General features: G+C 41.3%; 2 protein-coding genes across 3 annotated transcripts in view; one reads left to right on the top strand and one right to left on the bottom strand.

The window, feature by feature from the left end:
- baiap2l2a (BAR/IMD domain containing adaptor protein 2 like 2a) overlaps nt 1-1,424 on the bottom strand; it is a 19,192-nt gene extending 17,768 nt beyond the window's left edge. For both annotated transcript variants that reach the window (XM_074655343.1, XM_074655344.1), the window contains exons 1-2: nt 1,104-1,424; nt 592-667 (exon numbers count right to left, since the gene is read on the bottom strand). In XM_074655343.1, coding sequence (XP_074511444.1) covers nt 592-667; nt 1,104-1,157 — 130 coding nt within the window. In that variant the 5' untranslated portion in view covers nt 1,158-1,424. The remainder of the gene's footprint in view (nt 1-591; nt 668-1,103) is intronic.
- Nucleotides 958-26,494, top strand: nptxra (neuronal pentraxin receptor a). Its single transcript, XM_074655334.1, has 6 exons — nt 958-1,055; nt 7,877-8,940; nt 16,130-16,412; nt 16,738-16,979; nt 21,071-21,250; nt 21,843-26,494. The coding sequence occupies exons 2-6, from the start codon at nt 8,224-8,226 to the stop codon at nt 22,071-22,073; spliced, it is 1,653 nt and encodes a 550-aa protein (XP_074511435.1). The 5' UTR covers nt 958-1,055; nt 7,877-8,223; the 3' UTR covers nt 22,074-26,494.

The following is a 26,494-nucleotide window of genomic DNA, read 5'->3' as shown; positions in this document are numbered from 1 at the left end:
GCTTTTGTAGCAGCTTTTGGTGCTGCTATGAATCCGTTTATGATGTAGTATTACTGCTCTTGCATATATTAAACAAACACCTATAATGTGTAAAAAGCATTACCGTGTAAAAAACTGCTTCTGCTGCTGAATTTCATGTGCATGTCAGCAATTTCAAAGGCTGTTCACATTTAATGCATTGCACAGGGATTAGTGGTGATAGTGACGTGGATAATTAAAAATATAGGCGCAATTACTGTGCTGTCGGATTCAAATTAAAAGTTCCATCCTGACCTCTACTCTTCTTTACATGACTTAAAGGAAACATAGTCACATATAGAGCATGGAAATAAATTCAAGACTACATTCAGTATCCAAAGTCCCTGCCTCTATATGGAAATCTGTGGGGCGTTGTTTGTCTGGTGAAGATATATATAGTCATAATAGCCTCTGAACACCTTGGTTACAGGCCCATAATCAGGGCTATAACAGCACAAGGATATTCCCAAAGCGGATGGACTTTGGAATTAGGTCTAGAGAAATAAACAGCTCCACATAGAGCCATTAGTTTGTTTAGTTTATTGCACTTATAAAATGAGCTTTCTTTCTTACCCTGGAAAGCTTGGATGTAGCTGTTCCCCAGTGAGACCAGTTTCTGTAGGCTAGGGTTGAAATCGTCCATCAAGTTCTGTTTGGGAAACACATACACACACACAGCACAGTCTCTGTTGGATTTCTGAAAGTCAGAGAGACTTTAAGACCTGCCTAAAGGAGAATCAATCAAATCCATCTTTAATTCAATCTGTATTTATGAGCACAAACTTCTCTGCACAGACAACCTGTGACTCAAGCAAAGGAAATACTTCTTGAATTTGAAATTGACATTGTAAATTCACATCATGTTTGCTTGGCAGAAATTACATTTAAGAAGAGTTTAACTGAGCTTCACTCCTCAGAGATGTTTCTCTGTTTTTGCAGAAACTGTCCCAGTTTCCTGAAGTGTGTCTCTTGAAAAGAAATCACAACACAGGACAGGACACTCTTTACTCATGTGTCGCACCCGTTTGTCTCAACAGGTAAGTTTGTTGTCTAATTCGAGCCCACTACAAGTATCTGTTACTCACCGAGTAAATCCCCAAGGTGGAGCGATGCAGCTGATCACTATTCATCCCCGACATCCTTGAGAGGGTCTGTGGGTCTTAAATCATCCAGCAAATGTGCCTAAGCCCCTGTGAGAAAACAGTTAATCGTATTGGACTGGTTTGAAGAGAGGAGGCAGTGTGTGTGTTGGTAACTGACACCGCTGTGGCCCGAGAAAGACTGGAGTAAATAATTAAACGCGGCTCGACCATAAAACACACTGACATATGCTGTAAACTCTGACTGTCTGGGTGTGTGTGTGTGTGCCTGAGTGTGTATTTGCCACATTGTATGTTTTATTCAAGACTAAAACAGAGATCTGTTTTCACTTTGTAATGCATAAAATCATTATATCTTCAGAAATGAGTCAATAATTTCATAGACCAGCTGGTTGCTATAGTTTTTTCCAAACACTACTCAAACAGAGGTAAATGTTGTATTGGTCAGGGACTATTTTCAGGTGTGGATTAATACACATTTGTTGCACAGTATTTACAGCAGCAGGATGTGGGATTGACAACAAATTAACTACTGTGTCTGTGTTCATTGTAACATATTTAATTGTCGTATGGTGAGGAATGGTTCATCCAGTGAAACAGTGTGACTCACTTGATAGTGGAGGACTTTGGACATTTTTTTTTTTCTCACAGACTTCTATTCAATCAGACTTCTTTTTGCAACCAGAGGGAATCGCCCCCTGCTGGCTGTTAGAAAGAATGCAAGTTTAAGGCATTGGCTTCACTTTTGAGACCCAGGAGGTTGCCCACTGGGCTCAGAGGAATAAGATTGGTCTTTTCGTGGGATTTGTTGATGGAAAATATAGAATATCACCAACTTTATTAGTCCATGAGTGTACCAAGTTTCATGCCTTTATAAAAAAAGTGAACATCATTTTAACATATCACCTGGACTATAACCCCCTGCTACTGAATAGGGGCCTAATCAGTTGTAACATGTTTATATTGACAATGAGGTAAGAGTGGGAAAACATAAAATAATGGATAGAGAATTCATTTCTCAGGAAAGTTTTTTGAGTTTTTGTATTATTTGTGTTTCTGCTGCTTAGAAAGCCATTTACAAACGGCCCCAATAACAGAATCCAATGCAAAGTTCTGACATTCTATCAGATACAAACTGCACAAAGTTACATTTATTCTCATAAAAAATATTGTTATTGTTGTTAGTCATGTAATATATAATTTTAAAGCTCTTTTTGTGCTCTTTATTTTGGAACTAACCATAGGCACATCAGATCAATATGAAGTTAGTTATGAGGGCATTTGGAGTGGCATTCAGAATTTGTCAAATTGCAGCATTAGAGGTCAAAGGTCAAATTCTCTTGACCTCAGTGTCATGACAATGTGACCGATGGATAGATTATAATCTAAGCTTTACAACGATATATGACTTCATGATATTGTGTGTTGGTTACCCTCTTTTATACTGGATCTATGTGTAAAATGGTGAAAAAAGATGGAAGAAAATGAATGATTGAGGGATGAAAAAAGGAGTGATAGCACATAGAAAGCTACCATTGCTGCAATGCTATCATGCATTTTCCAACACTAGGGACATAGACCTTTAAAAAAATCACTATGAGACCTGGTCCCTCCAAAGTGGCACGACCAACCCCCTGGCTCATGGACTATATACTTTAATATCAGTTCTTCACTTTTGCACCTAAAGGTGCGTCACAAAGAAATCTGAGGTGTTCAATGAGTACAACTGATTGCGAACAACTTGTTGTCCATAAATAAAGTCTTGTTTTAGAGACCTAAGTGCCTGAAAATAAGCTGAATATGTGACGATGGAGCAGGTATGAATTCCGAGGAAAATAAAAGTGAAAAATGTGACTTCTAAACACATAGAAAGCATGAATGAGGCAAATTTGTGATTTTTGGGCTGTGTGAATGAAATTGACTTGACTTGACTAAATATGAAAATGCCATAAAGTGTACTTGTAATTGGAACATATTTTGAAATCCGTGATCCCAATCCTTTAATACAGTAATATCACTAATATTTCTCTTTTTTTGATTGGTTAATGCAGAATTCAGCGGTCATATGTGCTAAATCTCCTCTAATCCTTGTACTGTAATCACTTTAGATGTCAAAATCCTACTTGCACCGACTGTGCGAGGCAAAATAGAAGCAGTGGTGTGCCTACATTTTTAATAATATACACATTTAATAAAACATTGAATGTATTTTCACCTTTGGTCATCATTTTCTGTTTCGCACTGGCCTCAGTACATGGAGACTAAACCATAAGAAATATCAATTACTGAGAGAAAACATGCTCTTCCTCCACCCAAAAAGAAAAACACAGGTAGAGATGTTGTGTTTGATCAAAACCCCCAGATGACTGTAGAGAACGTTATTGATTTCTTTCCTGACTTCAACCATCATATTTTGGCATTCGGCCCGACACCTCCTGATGCCAAGCTGACACACACACACGCGGCCGTGAGCTGCAGTCGGCCCACAGCTCTGACGGATTTATTATTCACAAACAGCAGATTTGTTCTGTGACATGTTTTATATCTATGTGTCGGAGCCAGTGAACTCCCCATGAACTCCTGGAGGAGAGGCGCAGGTGTCACATGGATGGTGATGTAGTCCTTTTGTGAACACATGTAGGATGGAGGGATTATATTTTATTCTATTCGATGCATGGGGGTCGGAGAATCCAGAGAGGAAGTAAACAGGGAAACCTTTGGTTCTCAGGTTAATATTTTATAGTTTAATAGATTACTGAAGGCCCCTGGCAGAGAGAGAGAGAGAGCCTTGTACACTAGATGGCACCATAAACTAACTGGACACATGACTTGAATTTTAAACAGCTCCATAACACACTTGTTTATCTCTTTCTTGTTCCCTCTTCTCCTGTTTTCTCCTCATAAAGTAAAATTAGATTTTTGGTTCAATATTTCAGGTGCACAAAAACCCACTCTGCATACCAAACACTTTCTTACACAAGCAGCTGCTGTATACAGGCTAGAGTTACCATGACATATTGATTGTAACATATGCATATATATATCATCTGATCATCAGCGGCGGAGGAGGTATTCGGACCCTTAATCCAAGTAAAAGTAGCAATACTATAATATAAAAATACTCAATTACAAGAAAGACATCTCACTTAAGCAAAATTACAAAAGTATTATCAGAATTTATTTTATTATATGCAGCAGAATGTACCTAGTCAGCATTATAATATCATATATACAATTATTATTATAATAACAATTATTATTATTGATGTGTCAACATATAGGCAGCATTTACATTTTTTGTTTATTAGGATCCCCGTTAGCTGAAGTCATGACGCCAGCTAGCCTTCGCAGGGTCCAACACAGAAATCACAAACAATTATGTATATTGTATACATTCAAACATCTCATACAAAAATCATTGTACTCACATGACCTTATATAACAATTATACCAGCAAATTCCATGCAGTGAGGTATACATATTTAAAAAGAATCATTAACTGTTCCTTCATGCAGTCAATTGCATTAGATACTCTTTAAATGTTTTCTTGAAAGTGGCTCTGGTATTAATTTTAGCAACTTAGTATGTTAGCGAACAAGAAGTAGCTACTATTTAAAATACTGTTACCGGATAGTTTATAGGATCAGTGTGTAGCATTTAGGGGGATCTATTGGCAGAATGAAGCCGTTTACATCTACGTACGGAGCGGTTCCTCTTCACAGAGCCGGCCGCCATGTTTCTACAGTAGCCCAGAACGGACAAACCAAATACTAAGTCTAGATAGGACCATTTGCGTTTTCACTTCGGCCACATTAATCTCTCACACGCTTGGTGTAATGGTGCAGCCATGGAAATTTGCTTCAGATTTGGAACTTGTTACAGTGAACTTAGGTTAATTTAAAGGAACAGTGTGTAACATTTAGGGGGATCTATTGGCAGAAACGTACTTATTATTAATATTATATTGCGCTTGGCACACGGGATGAGTTTCAGTTGGTTGCAACCTCACCGCTAGATGCTGCCAAATCCTACACACTGCACCTTTAATCTACAACAATTCATTGTATTTTATGAACTGGGTTTGGTATGCAAAAACTCTATCTGCAAAGTATAACTATCAGATAAATGCTGAGGATGAGTAAAAAGTACAGTATTTATCTCTGAACTGTAGTGGAGTAGATGTATAAAGTAACATAAAATAATAATAAAAACAAGATAAAGTACAAGTACCCAAACTTACTACTTAGTTACTTCCCAGTACTGCAGACCATTAGTAGCTCTCTGATGCATACATACTGTTCATTCTGCTGACACAGCGGACCCTTTAAACAGGCTATTAAATTACAGCTCCAACAATCAAGCAGCAGACACTTCAGAGGGATGGATGTTATGCAACAGAAGAAGGAAAAACAACTTACAAAAACATACTAAAAAATTGTTTTCACTGCCACAATTCACTTTGCCTCCACAGCTCAGCATCCATCCCCGTAAAGAAGTTAAGCCACTTGCTTACAAACACGTCAACAGACTAAGAATGGCACAATGTTTGTAGACTTTTGAATAGAATTAATCCCCATATAGCTTATTTAATAAAATCCTGTAGAAAAAGAGCATTAACGAAATGAAAAAATTCCAAACAAGGAAACTTTTAAAGCTCTAACATCACTGCATCACACAACATAAAGGTCAAGGGTGACTCAGATGATGAATGGAGCTCAGACTCACTGGCCACAGCGTCTCTCACCGAGGCTTTTATAGACATAATAGATCAGCAGTATATTCCCAGCATTAACTGGGCAGCGGTGTCCAGAATGCTTCACCCACGCTGGCCTGTTTTAATGTCCCGTACTCCTCATATTCTGAGTCAGTGGTGTGCTGCAGTGTAATAAAACATTTTACACTTTAATGCATTCATGTAGCCGGTGTTTACACCTTCATCATCCTAAAAAATACTGAAATAAAAACCATTTAAAGCTGCAAACATCGCCAGAATCATCATTATATGTAATACAGCGATAACCATGAGGGAAATAAGAACCCACACTACTGCTGCAAAGCTATTTACAGCGCCCCAAAAAAATACCACTGGTGACATTTAGTGCGCACGCTGAATACAAATGTGTTTCAGCTCAGACATCATTCTTACTTATGTGTGAGGAGTTTTGTATTTACTTTTCTCCAGCTGCATGGTCCCCATCTCTGCAGGAGTACTTAACAATCTACTTTACTATTCTAGTGGTCCAGTGGAGAGACTGAGAGCTATTTTCTGCTGCAGACATGTCTCACACCGTCTCACACCGTCTCACGCAGTCTCACGCCGTTTTCCCTCGCACATCTTATATTAGAGCTTTCAGGCGCCTGCTACTTTGAGAAGTCTTAACTTAAATCCCCCTTAATACTTGTGTGAGAATGCACATCACACACTCATTTTGATATGCACGGTGTGTTGTGTGTGTGTGTGTGTGTGTGTGTGTGCGTGTTTAATTTTCCCTTTCTCTCATGCATGCTCATAAATATATTTTTTTAATTACATGTGTGTGCATATGCATCACATTTGGGATTAAAATGCATTTTTCACTGGCAAGCACGATAATGAAAGGTACCCTAATAGCACCAGGTCTGTATCATACCCCCCCCCACACACACACACACACATAAGCCCCCACTATAGAGCCATCATTCTGTCATCTCTGCTGCTGTAGAGCCGTTCCATAGGGAGCCTCGTGGCTGACTTATAGCCATCCCACACATCGCATTACAGTATAGGTCTGTAATGTGTTGCTGCAGAGCAAGAGAATATTAAGCCGAAGGGAGGGAAATAACTATTTCCTTCATGTAATGCGGATCGTTATGCATGTGGAGGAGATCCAGTTTTCATCTTCAATGAAAGCTATAGAGGGGAAAAAAGAAAAGTCACAGAGAATACAAAAATGTGCCCTCTTTTTTTGGTGGTGTATGCAGTGTGTGGCTTTTAGCACATGGTGCAGCAACATCTGTATGATAGAACAGATGTGTTATTGAGAGCAAAATGATTGGTATCACATTTTATAGTTTAAACACTGCTGGCAAAGTTGACTCCAGGCTACAGGAGGGAGATAAAATGTACAAAAAAAAATGTGACTGCATGGATCTCTCTCTCTCTCTCTCTCTATCTATCTAGCTATCTATCTATCTCTCTATCTCTATCTGTCTCTCTCTCTCTTTCGCTCTCCCTCCCTCTCTCTTTCTCTCTCTCTCTCTCTCTCTCTCTCTCTCTCTCTCTCTCCCCCCCTCTCTCTTTCTCTTTCTTCTCTCTCTCTGTCTCTCTCTCCCTCTCTCTCTCTCTCTCTCTCTCTATCTCTCTGTCTTTCTCTCTAACTCTCTCTCTCTCTTTCTCTCTCTCTCTCTCTCTCTCTCTCTCTCTATCTATCTATCTCTCTATCTCTATCTGTCTCTCTCTCTCTTTCGCTCTCCCTCCCTCTCTCTTTCTCTCTCTATCTCTCTGTCTTTCTCTCTATCTCTCTCTGTGTGTCTCTCTCTATCTAACTCTCTCTCTCTCTTTCTCTCTCTCTCTCTCTCTCTCTCTCTCTCTCTCTCTCTCTCCCCCTCTCTCTTTCTCTCTCTATCTCTCTGTCTTTCTCTCTATCTCTCTCTGTGTGTCTCTCTCTCTCTTTCTCTCTCTCTCTCTCTCTCTCTCTCTCTCTCTCTCTCTTTCTCTCTCTCTCTCTCTCTCTCTCTCTCTCTCTCTCTCTCTCTCTCTCTCTCTCTCTCTGCTTCAGTATTAACAGGCTGGATTGTGCCTGAGTACTGAGGACATGCGCTCTGAGAGGAGGAGGACGTGTATCACAGACTGTTTCTGATGTTTTTATGTTTGTTGACTCAGTTATGGTGCGGAACCCTCATTTTATAATAATCGCCTTTTCTTGTGGAAAAGAGGAAAAGTGAGGATCTTTTTTTTTTCTCCATTTAAAAGACATGAAAATAATTTGATACTTTTGCTGTTTTTTTTTTAGCTTTTAGTTTATTATAAGTATTATTATTATTATTATTATTATTAGATTTTATTCTAATAATCGATCGCCCCGCCGCCACCCTGAAGTTCATTGTTATTATCTTGGCCGCCGGCATGGTGGCCTTCATCGGAGCGGTTATCTGCATCATCGCAGCCGTCCACACCGGATCCTCCAGGAATGCCGCGGCGCAGCAGCAGCCGGCGGCCGACAACCACTCGCTGTATCCGGACTCTGTAGCAGCGGCGGCGGCTTCGGGCTCGATGGCCCGGCCCGGCTCTCTGGGAGCTCTCCATGGTTCTGAAACACCCGACTCAGAAGCACCAACCTTCAACATCGGTCTCGGGGTCACCGGCCTCACGGGGCACGACCCGACGGTCAGCCGGCTCATCTGCACACCGATCCCCGCCGGAGAGTGCAACCCGAAAAACTTTCAGCAACAAGCGGAGGACCCGTCGCTGTACGCCGGGGAGGACTGGGGCTACCTGCGGACCACCGCGGAGGAGCTCCGGCAGACCGTGCTGCAGCAGAAGGACCAGATACTGACGGACCAGAGGACCATCCGGGAGCTGACGGGGAAACTAACCGAGTGTGAGAGAGGGCTGGACGGCAGCAGCAGCAGCAGCAGGGCGGACAGACGCGGCAGTGCTGCGGGGCTGTGGGGCGGTAAGAGCCCGCAGCCTGGAGAGGAGGAGGAGACGCACCTGGAGCGGATCATGGTGCGGGACAGCCCGGGTTCGAATCCCGATGGGGTCCACCTGCTCACCGTGAGGGCTGTGGATGAGCTGGAGCAGGCGATCAGTCAGCTCAAAGACCGCATAGAGAAACTGGAGGTAAGAAAAACAGCATCAATCATCTCCTGCATGAAGCTAAAACAATATACCTGAGAAGCAGTCTTTGGTCCTATGGATTTAGAAAAATCTCCATATTATTAGATTCATCTGGAATGCTCTAATAACAGCTTTTAATATTAATATAACTCAAACTTGGTTCTACATTATGGATTTAGAAAGATCTCCATATTATTAGATTCATCTGGAATGCTCTGATAACAGCTTTTAATATTAATATACTATAACTCTAGCTATATTTTGCTGTAATAAGTGGTGATCAGAGTTGACATCCATGGCTATATTTGTCTCTTCTTCACTCTCATAGTCCCTTTTAGGATTTCTGGGCATGCATGAGTGGTTTATGAGCAATGGTTTTTCAATATTGAATGAGAACAAGTGAGTTATCCAAAAGGCTGTGTGTGTGTTTGCTATTGGATATTGTCAGAAACAATAAGACTCTCTCCTTATTTGTCTGCTTACTTCTGGAGGTAAGAAAAAAAGCATAAATCATCTCCTGCATGAAGCTAAAACAATACTTGGTAGTAGCAGTCTTTGGTCCTATACATTATGGATTTAGAAAGATCCATTTTCCATTTCTATCGTATACCTACCAGTATAATTGGTACCATAGTTTTCTGATGGCAGCATAGATTTTCTTTTCTTGCAACATCAGTAAGATTCCATAACCAGAGGCTCAATGATGGCAAGCTCTCAGTAATATCACGCTGATCCAGCTCCAGTGTAGAGAGCCTTGGCACTGTGCTTCACCTTTATTATAGGCTGTGTTTGAAATAAGAGTGTGAGGATCAAGGTCTTCTAGCCCATGCTCTGTGGCTTATTTTCTATTTCATTATTATCATTTTTGATTGACCAAATGAAAGAATAGATGCTCTTGCTTTCGTGCAGTTGTTCTACACTATTAATATAAGGCAGCACAGGTGGGTGTAAACTGACTGTGGCACTTTCAATGTTCATATGGGCTCTGAAATAATTCCAACATTATTTATTGCTGTGTCGTTCTGCCAACATTTCAGCTCCTGTAAAAAACGCTCAAAAAAGCACAAATGGCAATTTTCCTGAAATAGAGATGACAATTGTAGCTCCAAGATTCATCTGGAATACTCTGATAACAGCTTTTAATATTAATATACTATAACTCTGGCTACATTTTTCTGTAATAAGTGGTGATCAGAGTTGACATCCATGGCTATATTTGTCTCTTCTTCACTCTCATAGTCCCTTTTAAGGATTTCTGGGCATGCATGAGTGGTTTATGAGCAATGTTTTTTTAATATGAATTTTAAAGTGAGTTATCCAAAAGGTTTTGTGTGTGTGCTATTGGATATTGTCAGAAACAATAAGACTCTCTTCTTATTTGTCTGCTTACTTAAAATAGAATCAATTATCACGTGACTCCATTTGAAATGATATTGATGTTAATTGCTGATAACATCAGCCATTAGTGATGGTGGTATAATCATAACTTGTCATCTGTTTATGTCTTTTAATAATACATGAATTGATTGCTTTGGCTGCTCATTTTCTCACGCCAAGAAAAAAACAGATTGCAATTTCAAATGAAAAGAAAGACAGATGAAAAGTGAGGCAGGGAAACAGAAAGAGGGGGTGAGGAGGAGGAGGAGGAGGAGGAGGAGGGAGAGGAGAGATGAGGATAAAGGGGAGGAGAAAAAAGGAGAGAGTATAGCAGAGTAACATGAAGCGTGCTCTCGTCTGACCAGATTCCGATGATGTATAACCTCATTTTTGGCTAAAGAACCACCATCCATAATTCATGAGTTGCCTATATTTGTGGAAAAGCGCAGACTAAAGCTGCTTCTCTGCAGTATGGTGCTCCTCGCTCTGTGGTAGTGTATGTAGGACATGTCTGTGTGGGGCATTTTTTCTGTGTGGATTATGCTCACTTTGTCTGCTTTCCATATTGCCACTGCCAAATGAAATCCTCCAGAATGCTAAAGGGGTTGAATAATCTCCATGTTTTAATAACAGACTAAGATCTGAATGGATTTCACGGATCTCAGGGTGATGTGTAGCTAAACCTAAAACACAATATTGTAGCGTGTGTGTCTTTTACCATCCAAGTCACGTTTCTGCATGCGTACAGGAGCTACTTGGCCTACTTCAGTAGCACAGTGGTCTTTATATCAGATGCTATGTGAATAACCTATACAAGAAGAGCACTCATATGGGAATACTGGTCAGATCCCATCTTACTTTACCATTAGCATTCATTCACATACCAGCTTCACTATATGTCCTGACCCAGGCAGCAATCTCCGGTTCTGAAAAGTGAAGCCAATGCGGAAGTGCCTTAAACTTGCATTCTTTCTAACAGCCAGCAGGGGGCGACTCCTCTGGTTGCTAAAAGAAGTCTTGATTGTATAGAAGTCTACGCGAAAATGAGCCTACTTCTCACTTGATTTATTACCTCAGAAAACATTGTAAACATGAGTTTATGGTTTCAATCACTAGTTTCAAGTCTTCTTCAATACAGCATGATGTTCATTTAGTAAATTATGGTCCCATTTAGAGTCAAATAGACCATAAAGCAGGGGATGCTTTATGGCGTGGCTACCTTGCGTTGACAGGTCGCTACCACAGCGTTGTCCGGTCTGGGAGTTTTCCATGTTTTCGTCTTACAACTATAATCCTAATGTTTTCTGTTCATGAAAGTTGATTGTAACATTTTGGTCGGCTAAAAATTCATTATTCAGATTTTGGTTGTACTTAGCTCCACCCACTCGTGTCATTTCTGGTATTCGGTTGCAAAAATCCAAGATGGCGACGGCCAAAATGCCAAACTGCAGGGTTCAAAACCGTAGTCCACAAACCAATGGGTGACGTCACGGTAACTACGTCCACTTCTTGCAGTCTAACATCTTGTCCAACATCTGATCAGATCATGTGAGGCAAACAAGGTGATATGGTTGCAAATGGTGTGAATGTGCAGTCTCTGTAAAGTTTTTCCATTTCTATCGTATACCTACCAGTAAACTTGTTACCAAGGTTTTTGATGGCAGCATAGCTTTTTTTTCTTGCAACATCAGTAAGATTTCATACCCAGAGGCTCAATGATGGCAAGCTCTCAGTAATATCACGCTGATCCAGCTCCAGTGTAGAGAGCCTTGGCACTGTGCTTCACCTTTATTATAGGCTGTGTTTGAAATAAGAGTGTGAGGATCAAGGTCTTCTAGCCCATGCTCTGTGGCTTAATTTCTATTTCATTATTATTATTTTTGATTGACCAAATGAAAGAATAGATGCTCTTGCTTTCATGCAGTTGTTTTACACTACTAATATAAGGCAGCACAGGTGGGTGTAAACTTTCATGCAGTTGTTCTACACTACTAATATAAGGCAGCACAGGTGGGTGTAAACTTTCATGCAGTTGTTCTACACTATTAATATAAGGCAGCACAGGTGGGTGTAAACTGACTGTAGCACTTTCAATGTTCATATGGGCTCTGAAATAATTCCAACAGTATTTATTGCTGTGTCGTTCTGCCAACATTTCAGCTCCAGTAAAAATCGCTCAAAAAAGCACAAATGGCAACTTTCCTGAAATAGAGCTGACAATCGTAGGTTTTGTTGAGTACCACAATAGGCAAACACATCAAGGAACCTTGAAGTTCTCTGAATGGAAATACTGCACTTAAATAACTAGGCTATCAAAAATCAGACCAGAATCCACAAGATCACAACCTAATACACCAAGTATTTGCATAACAAGCCATGCTAGCTGCTTGGCAGTATAAGCAAAGCAGCGCTTTGAGCTGAATGCTAACGCAGGTAATGTTTATCATGTTCTCTGTCTTAGTTTAATGTGTTAGCATGCTAACATTTGCCAATTAACTTTACAGCTAATGCTGATGGGAATGTCATCAGTTTAAGCAGGTTTTTAGCATAGACTGTATATAAGAAGAGGACGTATTCGCCGTGACGTCACACATTGGTTTGCGGACTACTGTTTTGAAGCCTTGAGTTTAGTACTTTGGCCGGCGCCATCTTTTTGCAACAATAAGTGACACATTTTTAGGCGACCAAAATGTTTTTCATGAAGTTAAAACACACTGTGAAAGGGTTAAAATTCTAAGACGAGAACACGGACAACTCCCATGTTTACTGGGGTAATAAATCATGTGCAAGTAGGTCTCATAGACCTCTATACAATTGGACTTCTTTTTGCAACCAGAGGAGTCGCCCCCTGCTGGCTATTAGAAAGAATTTAAGGCACTTCTGCATTAACTTCAGTTTTCAGGTTGCCCACTGGTTTTACGTCATAAAATCATAAAGTATTTGACAGATCAACATTTTGCCGAGATGATGGCGCTAGAGGAAAAGTTAAGGGAGCACCAAAGTAGGGAACAAGATTTCTTTACCAAATTTTATGATAAATCACCCTAATAATTATCTGAAGCAGACACGGTAACCTCATGGTGGCATTAGAGGAAAAGTCAGCGGATCACCAAATCATTAGGATTCATCGCCTGGGGATGATTGTCTGTACAAAAGTAGATGAGAAATTTCACTCGAAGTGGAAAAAGTTGACCTGCTGCTGACAGCAGATGAAAGGGGAATCACCAAAGTCTTTATGGTTAGGGTGGACCGACCTCCAGTCTAATAATGTGTAGCTGATACAAAAACAAGAGGCACACAGACGTAAGACGCATTCAAATTGGTTGTCAAGTTGGTGCGAGGTATTATATGTAGGCATGTAGTAATCTAGGTCTATTTGTTGTCTTAAGAACAGCAATGATGCCTGCATCACACTTGCAAATCCACATTTATTTTGTGCACAGGATATTGCAACATTTTCTCTAGAAATGTCTGACATCCACACATGTAAATACCTGCCTTGAAGCCTAACCCTGCAGGCTCGATAACAGAACTGTCAAATACATTTGAGAGTATATGCCGAGACTCAGGAAAGTGAATGCATCATAGTGTGCAGTCTACAACAAGCTGAATAACTGTCATTCTGAGTTCAGTTTTAGACGACATCAACTATTACAGCAAATGTGTTACTTGAAGATAATACCATATTACAACTTCCTGGTAGGAAAGATGTTGGTTTTTACTACAAAATGTAACAATATCCCTAGATAGAAGTGTTTCTAGGGATGGGGTGATACGTCTACTGGAGAACATACATGTTAAATAGGATGAACTGAGGATTACATTGGAAATTCCATCCATCGTGTTTGGGACAAAAATCAATACTTTAACGCTTTCAGAATCTTTAAATATATACTGTAGCTTCTTTTTTAACCACAGCTTACATGCGTGTGTTATCATTTCAGATCATGACATTTTAACATAGTATCATTGTATGAAGTAATCCCCCTCCTCTATGACCTTAGTTTATCTGTATCATCTCATACAATATAGGTAAGCACTGTGCACACTATGTCTGTGCTGTATGTTTTCTGTATTAATTCCCTTGTAATGTCTGTGTATTTCTACCACACACACTGTAAAACAGAAATCTCTCTCCTGGACCATGCAGGTTTTAGGAATTTTGCAGCGTCTGTATTTCCCACATTCCTTCCCCTCGTGGTTTGGGTGTTTATTTCGGTGAACCATTATGCAGCTGAGCCTAGCGATTTATTGTCGACTAAAATAGTTAATTCTCAGGGCAGCCTTTTCTGACTTGCCATTATTCGTTGCATTATACTTAATTGAAAAAAGCAATCCCTGCAGACATGAGATGGCGGAGCAGCGCTTAAAGATAATCTGTTCCCATACCCAAAAACCTTGTGTGACACTTGGATTCAGACAGTGTTGTTGTCTTCTCTGTAAAATTCTTAGTCACAACAACAGCTCTGAAGTGCATACCCTGCTTTAGTCATGCCAGAGACTCCCGAGCAATGTGAAAACATCAACAAATAAAACCCAGAGTACTACAGAATTCGAAGTAAGGTTGCAAAAGCATGCTAATGCTCCAGGGCCGGCTCAAGACATATAGGCCATATAGGCGGTCGCCTAGGGTGCCTCCTTCTGGGGGGTGCTGGTTGCCAGTCGGCACCCTTACCCATTTTCTGCATTGAGGTAATAAATGAACAAATAAAGAAAGAAAGAAACTTTTCACCCCTGTAACTCTCATGTTACACTTGTACAACACTTTTAAGTGTTGTACTTAAAAGTACACCTTAAACACTTTTAAGCCAAAAATATCAGGGACAGATTGTTTATTTATATTATAATAAATACAGTTATTTATGAAAATCAAAATCTTAATTTTTCTCTTAAAACCGTAGTTGTGTCTGAAGTGTGTTGCGGGGCTAGGATTAGGGTTCTGGGGGGTTGAACGCAACCCTATTGGCTGTGCCGGCGGCAACCAAATCCGAATTTCACCCAGGGCACCAAAAGGGCTAGAGCCAGCCCTGTAATGCTCTTTTGGTTTAGCTAAACTGTGACATTTATACTTATTTATTTATATTTATTTTGTTAGTTATAAAGGGGAAAAAAAACACATCAAGTTTAAAAAAAATTGTTTGACATTTTTAGATATATGCTTGTTCGCTTTCTTGATGAGAGTAAGATGAGAAGATCGATACCACAGCTACAGCCGGCGTCCAGTTAGCTTAGCTTAGCGTAAAGACTGGAAACGGGGGGAAACAGCTAGCCTGGTTCTAAGTAAGGTAACCAAGTCCACCTACCAGCATATCTAAAGTTCACTAATTAGCACATTATATCTCAGTTGAGTAATCCATCCAAAAACCAAAGTGTAAAAACAACAATTTATGGATTTATGGGAGGAAATGTTGGGAAACACAACAATTTGTGGTTTTATGGGGGTGGTTATATGCAGGACTATTTCTTGGCTAGCAACCTCACAGTGACTGCACCCAGCCAAGAATAGGTCCTTAAAGGAATGTTGATCTATTCCTTTAAGGACGAAACATTACATTAACTACAAGCAGCATAGTGAAACCTTATTAAACCAGCCTCTCGTTGTATCCCCAGGCGTGATGTAATGTCTCAGCAAAATGAATTATTAATTGGGTGTAATAACTTTTCCTTGCATAGGCAGCACGCAACCAACCTAATGTTGAGATCTACTGCTGAACTGTTGACATTTTTAAACATCACAGCAAGTGCAGAGAGTAGGCTACTTTACAGTATTTTCCTGTAAAACCCACACTGTTGAACCTGTCTCCCTCCTCTGTAGTCAGACATCGGCCCATTTCCTCACAACCAGACGGACAGCAACACCTCCGGAGCGCCAGAGGAAGGCGGGATGCCGGGCGGCCCAGAAAGGTTGGCTGATCCTGGCCACAGAGCTGGTGCTGGCAGGCCCTGGAGGATGGAAGACCTGGAGGGGGAGCTGGAGAGGAAGGTGGAGCTGCTGGAGAAAGAGAGAAAAACCCTGAGGCTGGAAACAGAGAAGCACAGACAGGAAATCGACCAGGGCATCAATAAACTACACCACCGGATCTCAGGACTGGAGGGAGGTGGGTATTAACAGAGAGGAGGAAATGAAAGAAGTAATCTGTTTGTTTCAGTGTGTAAATGAAAATAAATAAAGAGGTATACACAATGATAAGTGACCGTGTATTACTCGTAATCAAATCAAGCCATGGGGTTTCTTTATGATGAATAAATTATGTTTAAGAAGAAAAAAAGACTTCAGAGGAATTCATGTCCTGCTTAAAAAAACAAATGCTTTGATGTGAAGAAAGTAGAGATATGAGAAATCTATTTGAGCCTCTCGCTGGATAGATAAATTGATTTCTCCTTTCACTTCTTTTGTTTCCATACTCATACTCTCCGTCCCAGGTGTCTCAGGGCATTCTTTCCCAGAAGGCTACAGGCTGTCCTTTCCAACTCGGACAAACTACATGTACGCCATTGTGAAACACTCCATCCCAGCGTTGCGGGCCCTCACCGTCTGCCTGTGGCTGCGGCCCGCAGAGGGAGGAATCGGGACGCCTCTGTCTTACGCTGTTCCTGAGCAACCCAATGAGCTGGTGCTGCTGCAGGGCCTGCATACCCCCACCGAGCTGCTCATCAATGACAAGGTACTGTATCACTCAAGAGACTGAGCATCAACTGTATAATCTGATATGACCTGTCCACTGCTTGGGTGCAATTGATTTTTCCAGAGGAGATTTATCTCACGGTTTGTGGTTCATATTTCAAACTATTTATTGATTTGAGTCTTAATATTTCAGAGTCTGTAGAGAGTCCATCATTACAAGTATATTTTCTGTGGAACTTTGATTTGGTGAATGCAATGATGATATATTTTTCAGATATTGACATATATTGACATACATTTATATTTAAAATTGACATAATTATTGATAACGTTTTGCAATACACCATATTGGCAGTATGCATTGGTCAATTATTTCAATTATTGGTAGATAAAAAGATCAAGATCTTCTTGAAGTGTGCATGTATTATTAATTTGTGCATGTAAATATATGTGCAGTCCCTCTTTACATTCAAATATACAATTTAACTAGGGCTGTCAGTCGATTCAAATATTTATCCGTGATTAATCACACATTTTTATCTGTTCAAAATGTACCTTAAAGAGAGATTTTTCAAGTATTTAATACTCTTTTCAACATGGGAGTGGATAAATATGCTGCTTTATGCAAATGTGTTTAGATATTTATTATTGGAAATCAAGTAACAACACAAAACAATGACAAATATTGTCCAAAAAACCCTCACAGGTACTGCATTTAGCATAAGAAATATGCTCAAATCATAACATGGCAAACTGCAGCCCAACAGGCAACATCAGCTGTCAGTGTGCTGACTTGACTATGACTTGACCAAAACTGCATGTGATTATCATAAAGTGGGCATGTCTGTAAAGGGGAGACTCGTGGGTATCCATAGAACCAATTTTCATTCAAATATCTTGAGGTCAGAGGTCAAGGGACACCTTTGAAAATGTCCATGCCAGTTTTTCCTCACTAAAATTAAATAAAACTGATCCCACTACAACCTAAAAAATCACAGGTTGCGTTAAAGAAATTAGTGACATTAAAACGAATTTGCAGTAACGCATTAATATCGCAACTTTGACAGCCCTAATTTTAACATATGTGATTTTTCAATCTGTGTCAACATGTTTGTGTTAATTGTTAATTAGATGTAATAGTGCAGCCACTGAAATTTGCTTCAAATTAGGAACTTGTTACAGTGAATTAAGGTTAATTAAAGGAACAGTTTGTGACATTTTGGGGGATCTATTGGCAGAAATGGAATATCAAATTAATAAGAATGTTTTCTTTAGTGTATAATCACCTGAACATAAGAATCGTTGTGTTTTTGTTACCTTAGAATGAGCCGTTTATATCTACATATGGAGCAGGTCTTCTTCACGGAGCCGGCCGCCATGTTTCTACGGTAGCTCAGAACAGACAAACCAAACACTGGCTCTAGATAGGGACAGTCACGTTTTTGTGTCGACCATCGTAGTTTTCCTCACGCTTGGCACACGGGAGAAGTTGGTTGCAATCTGCAACCTCACCGCTAGATGATCCTACACACTGCACCTTTAAGGTTTTCTTTAATAATATGTGTGCCTTTTTAATAATAAAAAAAAATAAAAGGATAGGATAAGAAAACATTGTATCTCAAACACAGACTGCAACCTTTTTTTCTATAAGACAGAGTGATTGGATCCCAGAGTCTGCAGCACTAATCTGGAATAGATATAGTGTGGGGAGACTTGACGGCAACCAGTGTCTTTGTTTTTTGGTGATTTATTAGATACTTAGATACTTTATTGTCATTGTCATTGAAAACAACGAAAAACAGTTTAGCAGCTCTTTGCAGTGAAAAACAAACATTAAAACATTCAGTCACAAGTAGAACAATAAATAAGTGGATCATCATCATAAAGTGCAAATTATGGTTCAGCAGCTAGTGTCCTCAGCCTCTGTGGGGAGGGGGGGGGGTTCTACACACTTGACAGCCTGTGGGTAAAAGCTGTTTCGTAGTCTGTTGGTGTGTGTTTTAATTGTCCTGTATCTCCTTCCGGAGGGAAGGGGAGCAAACAGTACATGTCCAGGGTGGGTGGGGTCTTTGGAGATACAGCTGGCTTTCTTACAAAGCCGGCCAGTGTATAGGTCACTGACGGGGGGTAATGTGGTCCCAATCACTTTTTCCGCCATCCTCACCACCCGCTGCAGGTCCCTCCTGTTCTCCACTGTGCAGCTAGCAAACCACACAGTGCAGCAGTAGGTCAGGAGGCTCTCAATGGTTGCCCTATAGAAGTTGATCAGCAGGTGTTGAGGAAGGTGAGCCTGTTTCAGCTTCCGGAGGAAGTAGAGTCTCTGCTGGGCCTTCCCCACCTGATGAGAGATGTTTTTGGACCAGGTGAGGTCTGACGAAATGTGGACTCCGAGGTACGTGAAGCAGTCCACCCGCTCCACCTCCTCTCCACGTACGCAGAGGGCAGAGTGCTCCACCCGTCTTGCTCTCCTGAAGTCTATTATCATTTCTTTTGTTTTTGTTGTGTTTAAATCCAGGTTGTTATGGGAACACCATTGTGTCAGATGTTGGATCTCCTCCCTGTAGGCTGTCTCGTTGTTGTTGGTTATCAGTCCTACTACAGCAGTGTCGTCTGCAAATTTGACCATGGTGTTGGTGGGGTGAATAGTTGAGCAGTCATATGTGAAGAGGGAGTAGAGAAAAGGACTGAGGACGCACCCCTGTGGTGTTCCAGTGCTCAGGTTCAGAGTGGCCGAGGTGTGGTCCCCCATCCTGACACACTGGGGTCTGTTCCTGAGGAAGTCCAGCACCCATGTGCTCAGTGAACTGCCTAAGCCCAAGTTGCTCAATTTTTGAACCAGTTTGTGTGGAATTATTGTGTTGAAAGCAGAACTGAAATCAACAAACAGCATCCTTACATATGTGTTGTTGTGATCCAGGTGTGTAAGGGCTGCGTGAAGAGCTGTTGTGATTGCATCATCCGTCGATCTGTTTGTCCGATAAGCGAACTGGTGTTGGTCAAGATCGGCAGGGATGACAGTTTTAATGTGGGACAGAACTAGTCTCTCGAAACATTTATTAGCACCCTATAGTCTCACTACTGCTTTCTACAAGGCTCCCCCACTTTTTGAAATGTTACCAGTTGCACTATAAACAGCATTATAGTCTTGATTAGTGCACTGCATGCATCAGCATACAAATAAGTAGAACATCAAATGAAAGAGCCAATTTAGCAGACAAGCTAAATAGCCTCATTCGTGTGTTTCAATGACAAAGTAATGTTCCACCTTGACAGCGCTGCCGGGGGGTGTAGTGCAGTGCGGTGGCTTTAGGTGTAATTCAGTGAAGTGATTATGGTAATAGATGCCTGCAGGAAGAGTTCTGTGTCCTTGGAGGTAGCAGGGTGTCTTTGGGACTCAGAGAATACTGCAAAACAGAGAGAAATAAGATGTTAAAGGGATGTCAACAGCTATAGACCTACATCCTGTCTTACCTCCATATGTGTGATGTGTAGAAACATCTACGCTACTCTCTAATCTACATTCTCACTCCCAGCTCGTCTAGTAAAATGTACGCTTGTTACATGCATAGTGTCCTTTCAAACTAAACTTCCGTTTTCATAGGAAGTTAGGTTTAGGCAACACAACCACTTAGTTTGGGTTAGGAAACGGTCGTGGTTGACGTTAACGTCACTGACACAACTCACGTGACTCACGGAACTGCCAATGTTAAAGACTCACATGGCTGACGATATTAAACGACTCACATGACTAACGGGACTCAGGGGACTGACGGAACTGACGATACCGACGAGTCATGTGATTAAAGAATGACGTGATAAAATAAGAAAACGTTACTTTTAGTTTCACACGGGACACAAACTCCGGTCTCCTGGTTGAAAGTCTTGTTTTTATTTGACCCATTCCCAACTGCCCTGAGCTGGGTCTCAAGCTATTAATACAACGTCACTTGCTCCGACTGTGGTGGGTTTACATTGGAGTTTGTTGAAAGCCCAGTTCGTCCCAAACTATCGGTATGGTACTGTCGGTTTCCGATACCGAGGGGCGCTTACCAAGTGCCGGTATTTGACGAGTTGGGAGCAAGAACAGGTTGACTTCATCTGAACTGCCCTTTTGCTCTCCCGTTCCTATAGGTGGCGCAGTTGCCTCTAAACCTCTCCAGAGGCAGCTGGCAGCACATCTGTGTGAGCTGGAGCCAGAAGGGAGGAGCCTGGCAGGCCTACCAGGGGGGTAAGCTGAGGGGCGAGGGTCACGCGCTGGCGGCTGGACATCACATCAGACCTGGAGGAGTGCTCATACTGGGGCAGGAGCAGGTGAGTGCATGGATGAGGGAGTAAAACACTGGATGGATGATGTTTTCACTGATTAGAGGCAGGTAAAGCTTACTCCAAAGGAAATCTAATTTGGTATGCCCTTCAGGCTACTGCTGACTGCAGAAATAGTAGCTTGCAGCTGTGAGTCTATTCACTCACTGACTTTTTTGTGAGTTGTAAATAAAAATAGTATATAAAAGCGTGAAACGCTTTGAAAGACGTGGGGAAAGTAAGACCTACAAATTCAATTTGGTTTGGATAATACTGCTAACCAACGTGTTGAAGTGGGGTGCTATGTTGTAGCGTTGGCTGGATAAGGTGTGTGCGTGCATAATGGTCAGAAGCAACAAGGTTAACAGCCTATTGGGGACCCTCATCCAGAGCCAAAAAGAACTCCTCTCACATGGCCTTTTTGTTCAGTAGTCCTGCATTCATAGTTCACTTTTTAATCACATCACTTTCATCTGCCCACAAGCAAGTCCACAATCTCGCCCAAGGCAGCAAACCAGTCGAGGCTGAGCCTGTGTGTGTATGAAAGTTTAAGTGTTTTCAATCACATCCTTTCTGTAACTTCACTCTCGTTTCTCTCCAGGATTCCCTAAGTGGAGGTTTTGACTCGTCCCAGGCCCTGGTTGGAGAGCTGTCCCAGGTGGGTCTTTGGGACCGGGTCCTGTCTTCCAACCAGGTAGCCAGCTTGGCCCGCTGTGGAAGAGTAACCCAGGGCTGTGTTGCCCCCTGGACCGAGAACGGAGTTGAGGTTTACGGCGGAGCGACCAAGGACCCGGGGGAGCCTTGTAGTAAACACAACAGGAGTTCTCAATGACTGATGGGGGAAGGGGAAGTGAAGGAAAGAAAGGGCGAAGGAAGGGAGGGTAAAGTTGTAGCCCTTTCAAGAAGGTAGGATTCTGCCCATTATTAGCACTGTTACAGGATGTTTAAACAACTCCATGTGGCTTGGACTGACGAGTATGTAAATGGAAAAAGAATGGTATAAATCTATATGACGGAAGTCAAGGCTTTGCAGTTACTTCAGCAGACTTCAATCCAATGCCATCATGGAGGTCCACTGGAAAATTGTGCAATACAAGGTGAGATTCCTCATAATTTAAATATAACTGTAGTATGGGTACAGATCACATTTTAGGCTATATGTATTCCAAAAAAGTATATTGTTCTCCAGATTCAGGCTACACTAAACTATTTTGTCATTGGTCCTATAGCTCACCTGCACTTTGTTAGCAAACCTAGCTCCTAGTCTAATTAGTGAAGCAACTAATGTAAATGTTAATATGTGAATACCAGCAAACAGTTGAACATTCTGCTGGCTATTAAATAGTGAGCAAATGTTTAAGTAACAGCACAGTGATGGTTAGCTAACCAAAGCTAGTATGATTAGCTAGCTAACAAACAGTTATCTATTATCTAACCTTTAAACACTTTGGGAAATATGCTTATTCGCTTTCTTGTCCATGTCTGTACTGTACATAAAGCTACCACCAGCAGCCAGCTAACTTAGCTTAGCATAAAGACTAAAAACAAGGGGAAACGTCTAGCCCGGCTCTTTCCAAAACGTAGCGTATATAAGAAGTGAACGTAGTCATCGTGACGTCACACATTGGTTTGTGGACTGCCGTTTTGAAGCCTCAAATTTGGCATTTTGGTCGTCGCCATCTTTTTTTTTTGGAACCAGAAGTGACAGGGGAGGGTGGAGCTCAGTACAACCGAACACTGAATAAGACATTTTTTGGCCACCAAAATGTTACATCTAAATTTCATGAACTGAAAACACACTGTGAAAGGGTTAAAGTTGTAAGACGAAAACACGGACAACTCCCAGACCGGACAACGCCGTGGTAGCGACCTGTCAATCACATGGTAGCCACGCCCTAAAGCATACCCTGCTTGGTCGTCCAAATGGGACCATCATTTTCACACATCAACATCATGCTGTATTGAAGAAGACTTGAAACTAGAGATTGAGACCATAAACTCATGTTTACAATGTTTACTGAGGTAATAAATCAAGTGAGAAGTAGGGTCATTTTCTCATAGACTTCTATACAATCAGACTTCTTTTTGCAACCAGAGGAGAAAGGTAACAAAATTTGCCTACCAGCACCTCTGTTAGAAAAAAAGTGAGTTAAAATGAAATGAGTCGTTTTAACACTTAAACTAAATAAAATAATATATATACCATGTTATTTCGTGAGCTTTAGATCGAAATTTGTGACTTTTGGACAACGGCTTGGCTAGCTTTTCCCCCCTGTCTTTACCAGCCTTTATGCTAAGCTAAGTTAGCCTGCTTCTGGTGGTGGCTTCATACTTAGCGTGAATCCTGAATAAGATTAAAGGAGAAATTGTTAAAGCTGTGCAGAAATGACCAATGTCCATTTATTCCGTTGAGACAGCCGAGCTGGGAGAAATTCAACAAGTTGTTCGCAGCTGCTGTAGCCTATATGACCTGTTGACCTCCACTATGGCTGCCAGAAGTTGTGTAAAGCAGCTGAAAGCCCTCCATGAGAGCAGGAGGGTCGGAGTAGAGTTAATTAAGAGCTGCGACAGCTTTAGAGTTGGGAGTCAAGGTAAGGTGATGAAAAGTGTTGGAGAGAGTGGTGGGAATATTAAGTAGTAGATGGCACCAAAGGGCAGATGATGAAAGAGATGGGAAAGAGGGAGGACAGGGGGGAGAAATAGATGAATCGGGCACTTTTAAGGAGTGATGCTACATTGTTCTCATCTCTGCATGATGTATCCATATACCTGTAATGTCTTGCCACTGCACTGTGCAGCTCACAAGTTTCACAAAAGAGGACAGGGCCGATTGCATCCGTTGCTGGTAGGTGGCTGTCTTTGTGTTTGTCTGTTAAGGCCCGAGGGTTTCTAAAGTCTTCTTCCCTAAGGAAATCACCGTCACTAGCTGAATGTTACTCTTTTTTTGGGAGCGTTTTACACATTTTTGACAAGCCATTGCCCCATTTATGTCATTCTGTGCAAATTTAGAAAATCAACGTCTAAGTATGTGCTCTGATCATAGACTGTAACCTAGCCTATATAGAGATGGACGATGCGTCTACACTTCCTCGAAAAGTGAAGCCAAAATATCCCCTATACGGGAGCAGCCATCTTGAGATTTTGACGTCATTTGGAGCCAGAGTCTGCGCAGCAGTGATCGGGGGGCTGGTATCAAGGTCCCGCCCACAAACCTGAGGGAGCCAATCACAAGCCTGGCTTGCTAGCGTGAGCCACCTAGCTGCTACGTTAGCACGGCGGTAGCTGTTTGGCTAGAAAGACACAACAACTAACCATAATATCTCTATAGCTACACTTATGATCAAATTGACACGTTCTATTACACAGACTCGTGACTATTATGGAAAATTAAAGTTACATTTCCTCTGTCGTACAATTACTGAGCCTCCTGCTGCGCGACTACTTCACTTTAAAACCAAACTTATCAGAAAAATTAACACTTGAACATACATCAGCGTGATAAGAACTACCAAAAATGACAGAAACGATCTTTCACATGTTCTTTGACTTTTTAGTTTGGCCCATGTCCCATCCACTAACATGGAGGGGGCGGGATATATGACCTATACTGCAACCAGCCACCAGGGGGCGATTGAGATGTTTTGGGTTCACTTTAGGGGAGCTGTCATGTCGTCAATCTTTATATACAACCCATTCTCACTCCCAACTCGTCAAATACCGCCATTTGGTAAGCGCCCCTCAGCATTGGAAACCGACGCACGCAGGCACCCTTTAGCAACAGTTTGTGACGAACCGGGCTTTCAAGTAACTCCAATGTAAAACCACCCGCGGCATTATTCGACGGTCAGAGCAAGTGAAGTAGTATTAATAGCATGAAAGTCCAACACAAACGCAAGACTTTTAACCAGGAGATAAGTGGTGTTCGTGTCCCGTGTGAAACTAAAAGTAACGTTGACTTATTTCTTCACGTGAGTCGTTGGTATCGTCAATCCCGTGAGTTACGTGAGTCACTAGTCACGTAAGTCAGTGAAGTTAACGTCAACCATGACCGTTTCCCTAACCCTAACGACGTGGTTGTGTTGTCTAAACCTAGCTTCCTGTGAAAACCGAAGTTAATTTTGAAGTATCTTGACACGCCGTCCCCGGTCCGTCCAAAAGTAACGCAAGAGGGTTACCCCGTGCGCCAGTCTCCAAGCGGCAGTATTTGACGAGTTGGGAGTGAGAATGTGTTGTTATATACAGTCTATGGATCTGATCAAAGAAATATGTCTCAGATGACAAATTTTGGCTTCATCTTGCACACTTTATGTTCTTTAGATTCATGCTCTTGAATGCAACCTTTAAACATTTACACATAACATGTTATTTTCAAATTGACATAATGCCCTCACCGTCATTTTAACACTCTTAGATGTTGACTGTTCCTTCTTTGCAATTTTATACATGCAACCACTCAGTAATGTGGTTTGATGAATTAACAACTTGCAACCTCCAACTCTTCCAACCTTCCTACATTCCATGCATGAGTTGTATGTTGACATGTGACATGCCTCGGTGCATCCAGTACGTTTCTGAAAAACCCATCTCTGTTCTCTTTTTATTATTCTCCGCTGTTGTGTGAGACATGATGTTAAATACACATTGTCAATTTTCAAAACACTGGCTCTCCCTAGCATAAAAACAATCCTTAGTGGAAAGTGCCTGTCGGGGTGTTTGTACCCATGTAAACAAATCGTCCAATTTATTATCCTGATGGAAAATTCACACTGCGAGATATTTTGAACTAATTAAGCATCCGTGTTTCTGCAAATTCCCTGGTGGATTTTTAAGATTTTAGAGGTTTGACAAAACACAGGACTTCTGTGCGATGCCGCCAAACTGATGCTAAATCAGGTCAAAATGATCTTGCTGTGCCTAATAGTGTCTTTGATGATGCCTCTCAGTCTGCAGTGTTATTAATAATATTATGCCTGGTGTCTGTTCAGCTCGTGTCAGAGCTTTTTTTGGGCTTTTTGATAGTGGTGTGGCATTATTCTGTTTACAGTTATTGGAATTGAAAGCTTTTTAAATCTATTGGCAATGTTTTTCTTACATGAAACTTTTTTTTTTCACTGTATGCATTGGTCTATTTTCATGTTGTTGTTTGTATAACTACTGTATGTCCACGTCTTGTATGGTGTTGTATTGTTATGCACATGTGCCGTGTACAAACCTCAAATCTTTATTAAAGTCCTAATTTTCAGATGTAAAGAA

The sequence above is a fragment of the Sebastes fasciatus genome, chromosome 13 (genome assembly GCF_043250625.1).
Source record: "Sebastes fasciatus isolate fSebFas1 chromosome 13, fSebFas1.pri, whole genome shotgun sequence".
Taxonomy (NCBI): domain Eukaryota; kingdom Metazoa; phylum Chordata; class Actinopteri; order Perciformes; family Sebastidae; genus Sebastes; species Sebastes fasciatus.
Note: the sequence above shows the minus strand (reverse complement) of the source record. Positions and strands in the feature narration are given on the sequence as shown.

Coding starts and splice junctions, on each gene's coding strand:
- nptxra (XM_074655334.1), top strand. CDS start 8,224: ATGGTGGCCTTCATCGGAGCGGTTATCTGCATCATCGCAGCCGTCCAC. Junction 16,413..16,737: donor GATCTCAGGACTGGAGGGAG/GTGGGTATTAAC, acceptor TCTCCGTCCCAG/GTGTCTCAGGGCATTCTTTC. Junction 16,980..21,070: donor AGCTGCTCATCAATGACAAG/GTACTGTATCAC, acceptor CCGTTCCTATAG/GTGGCGCAGTTGCCTCTAAA.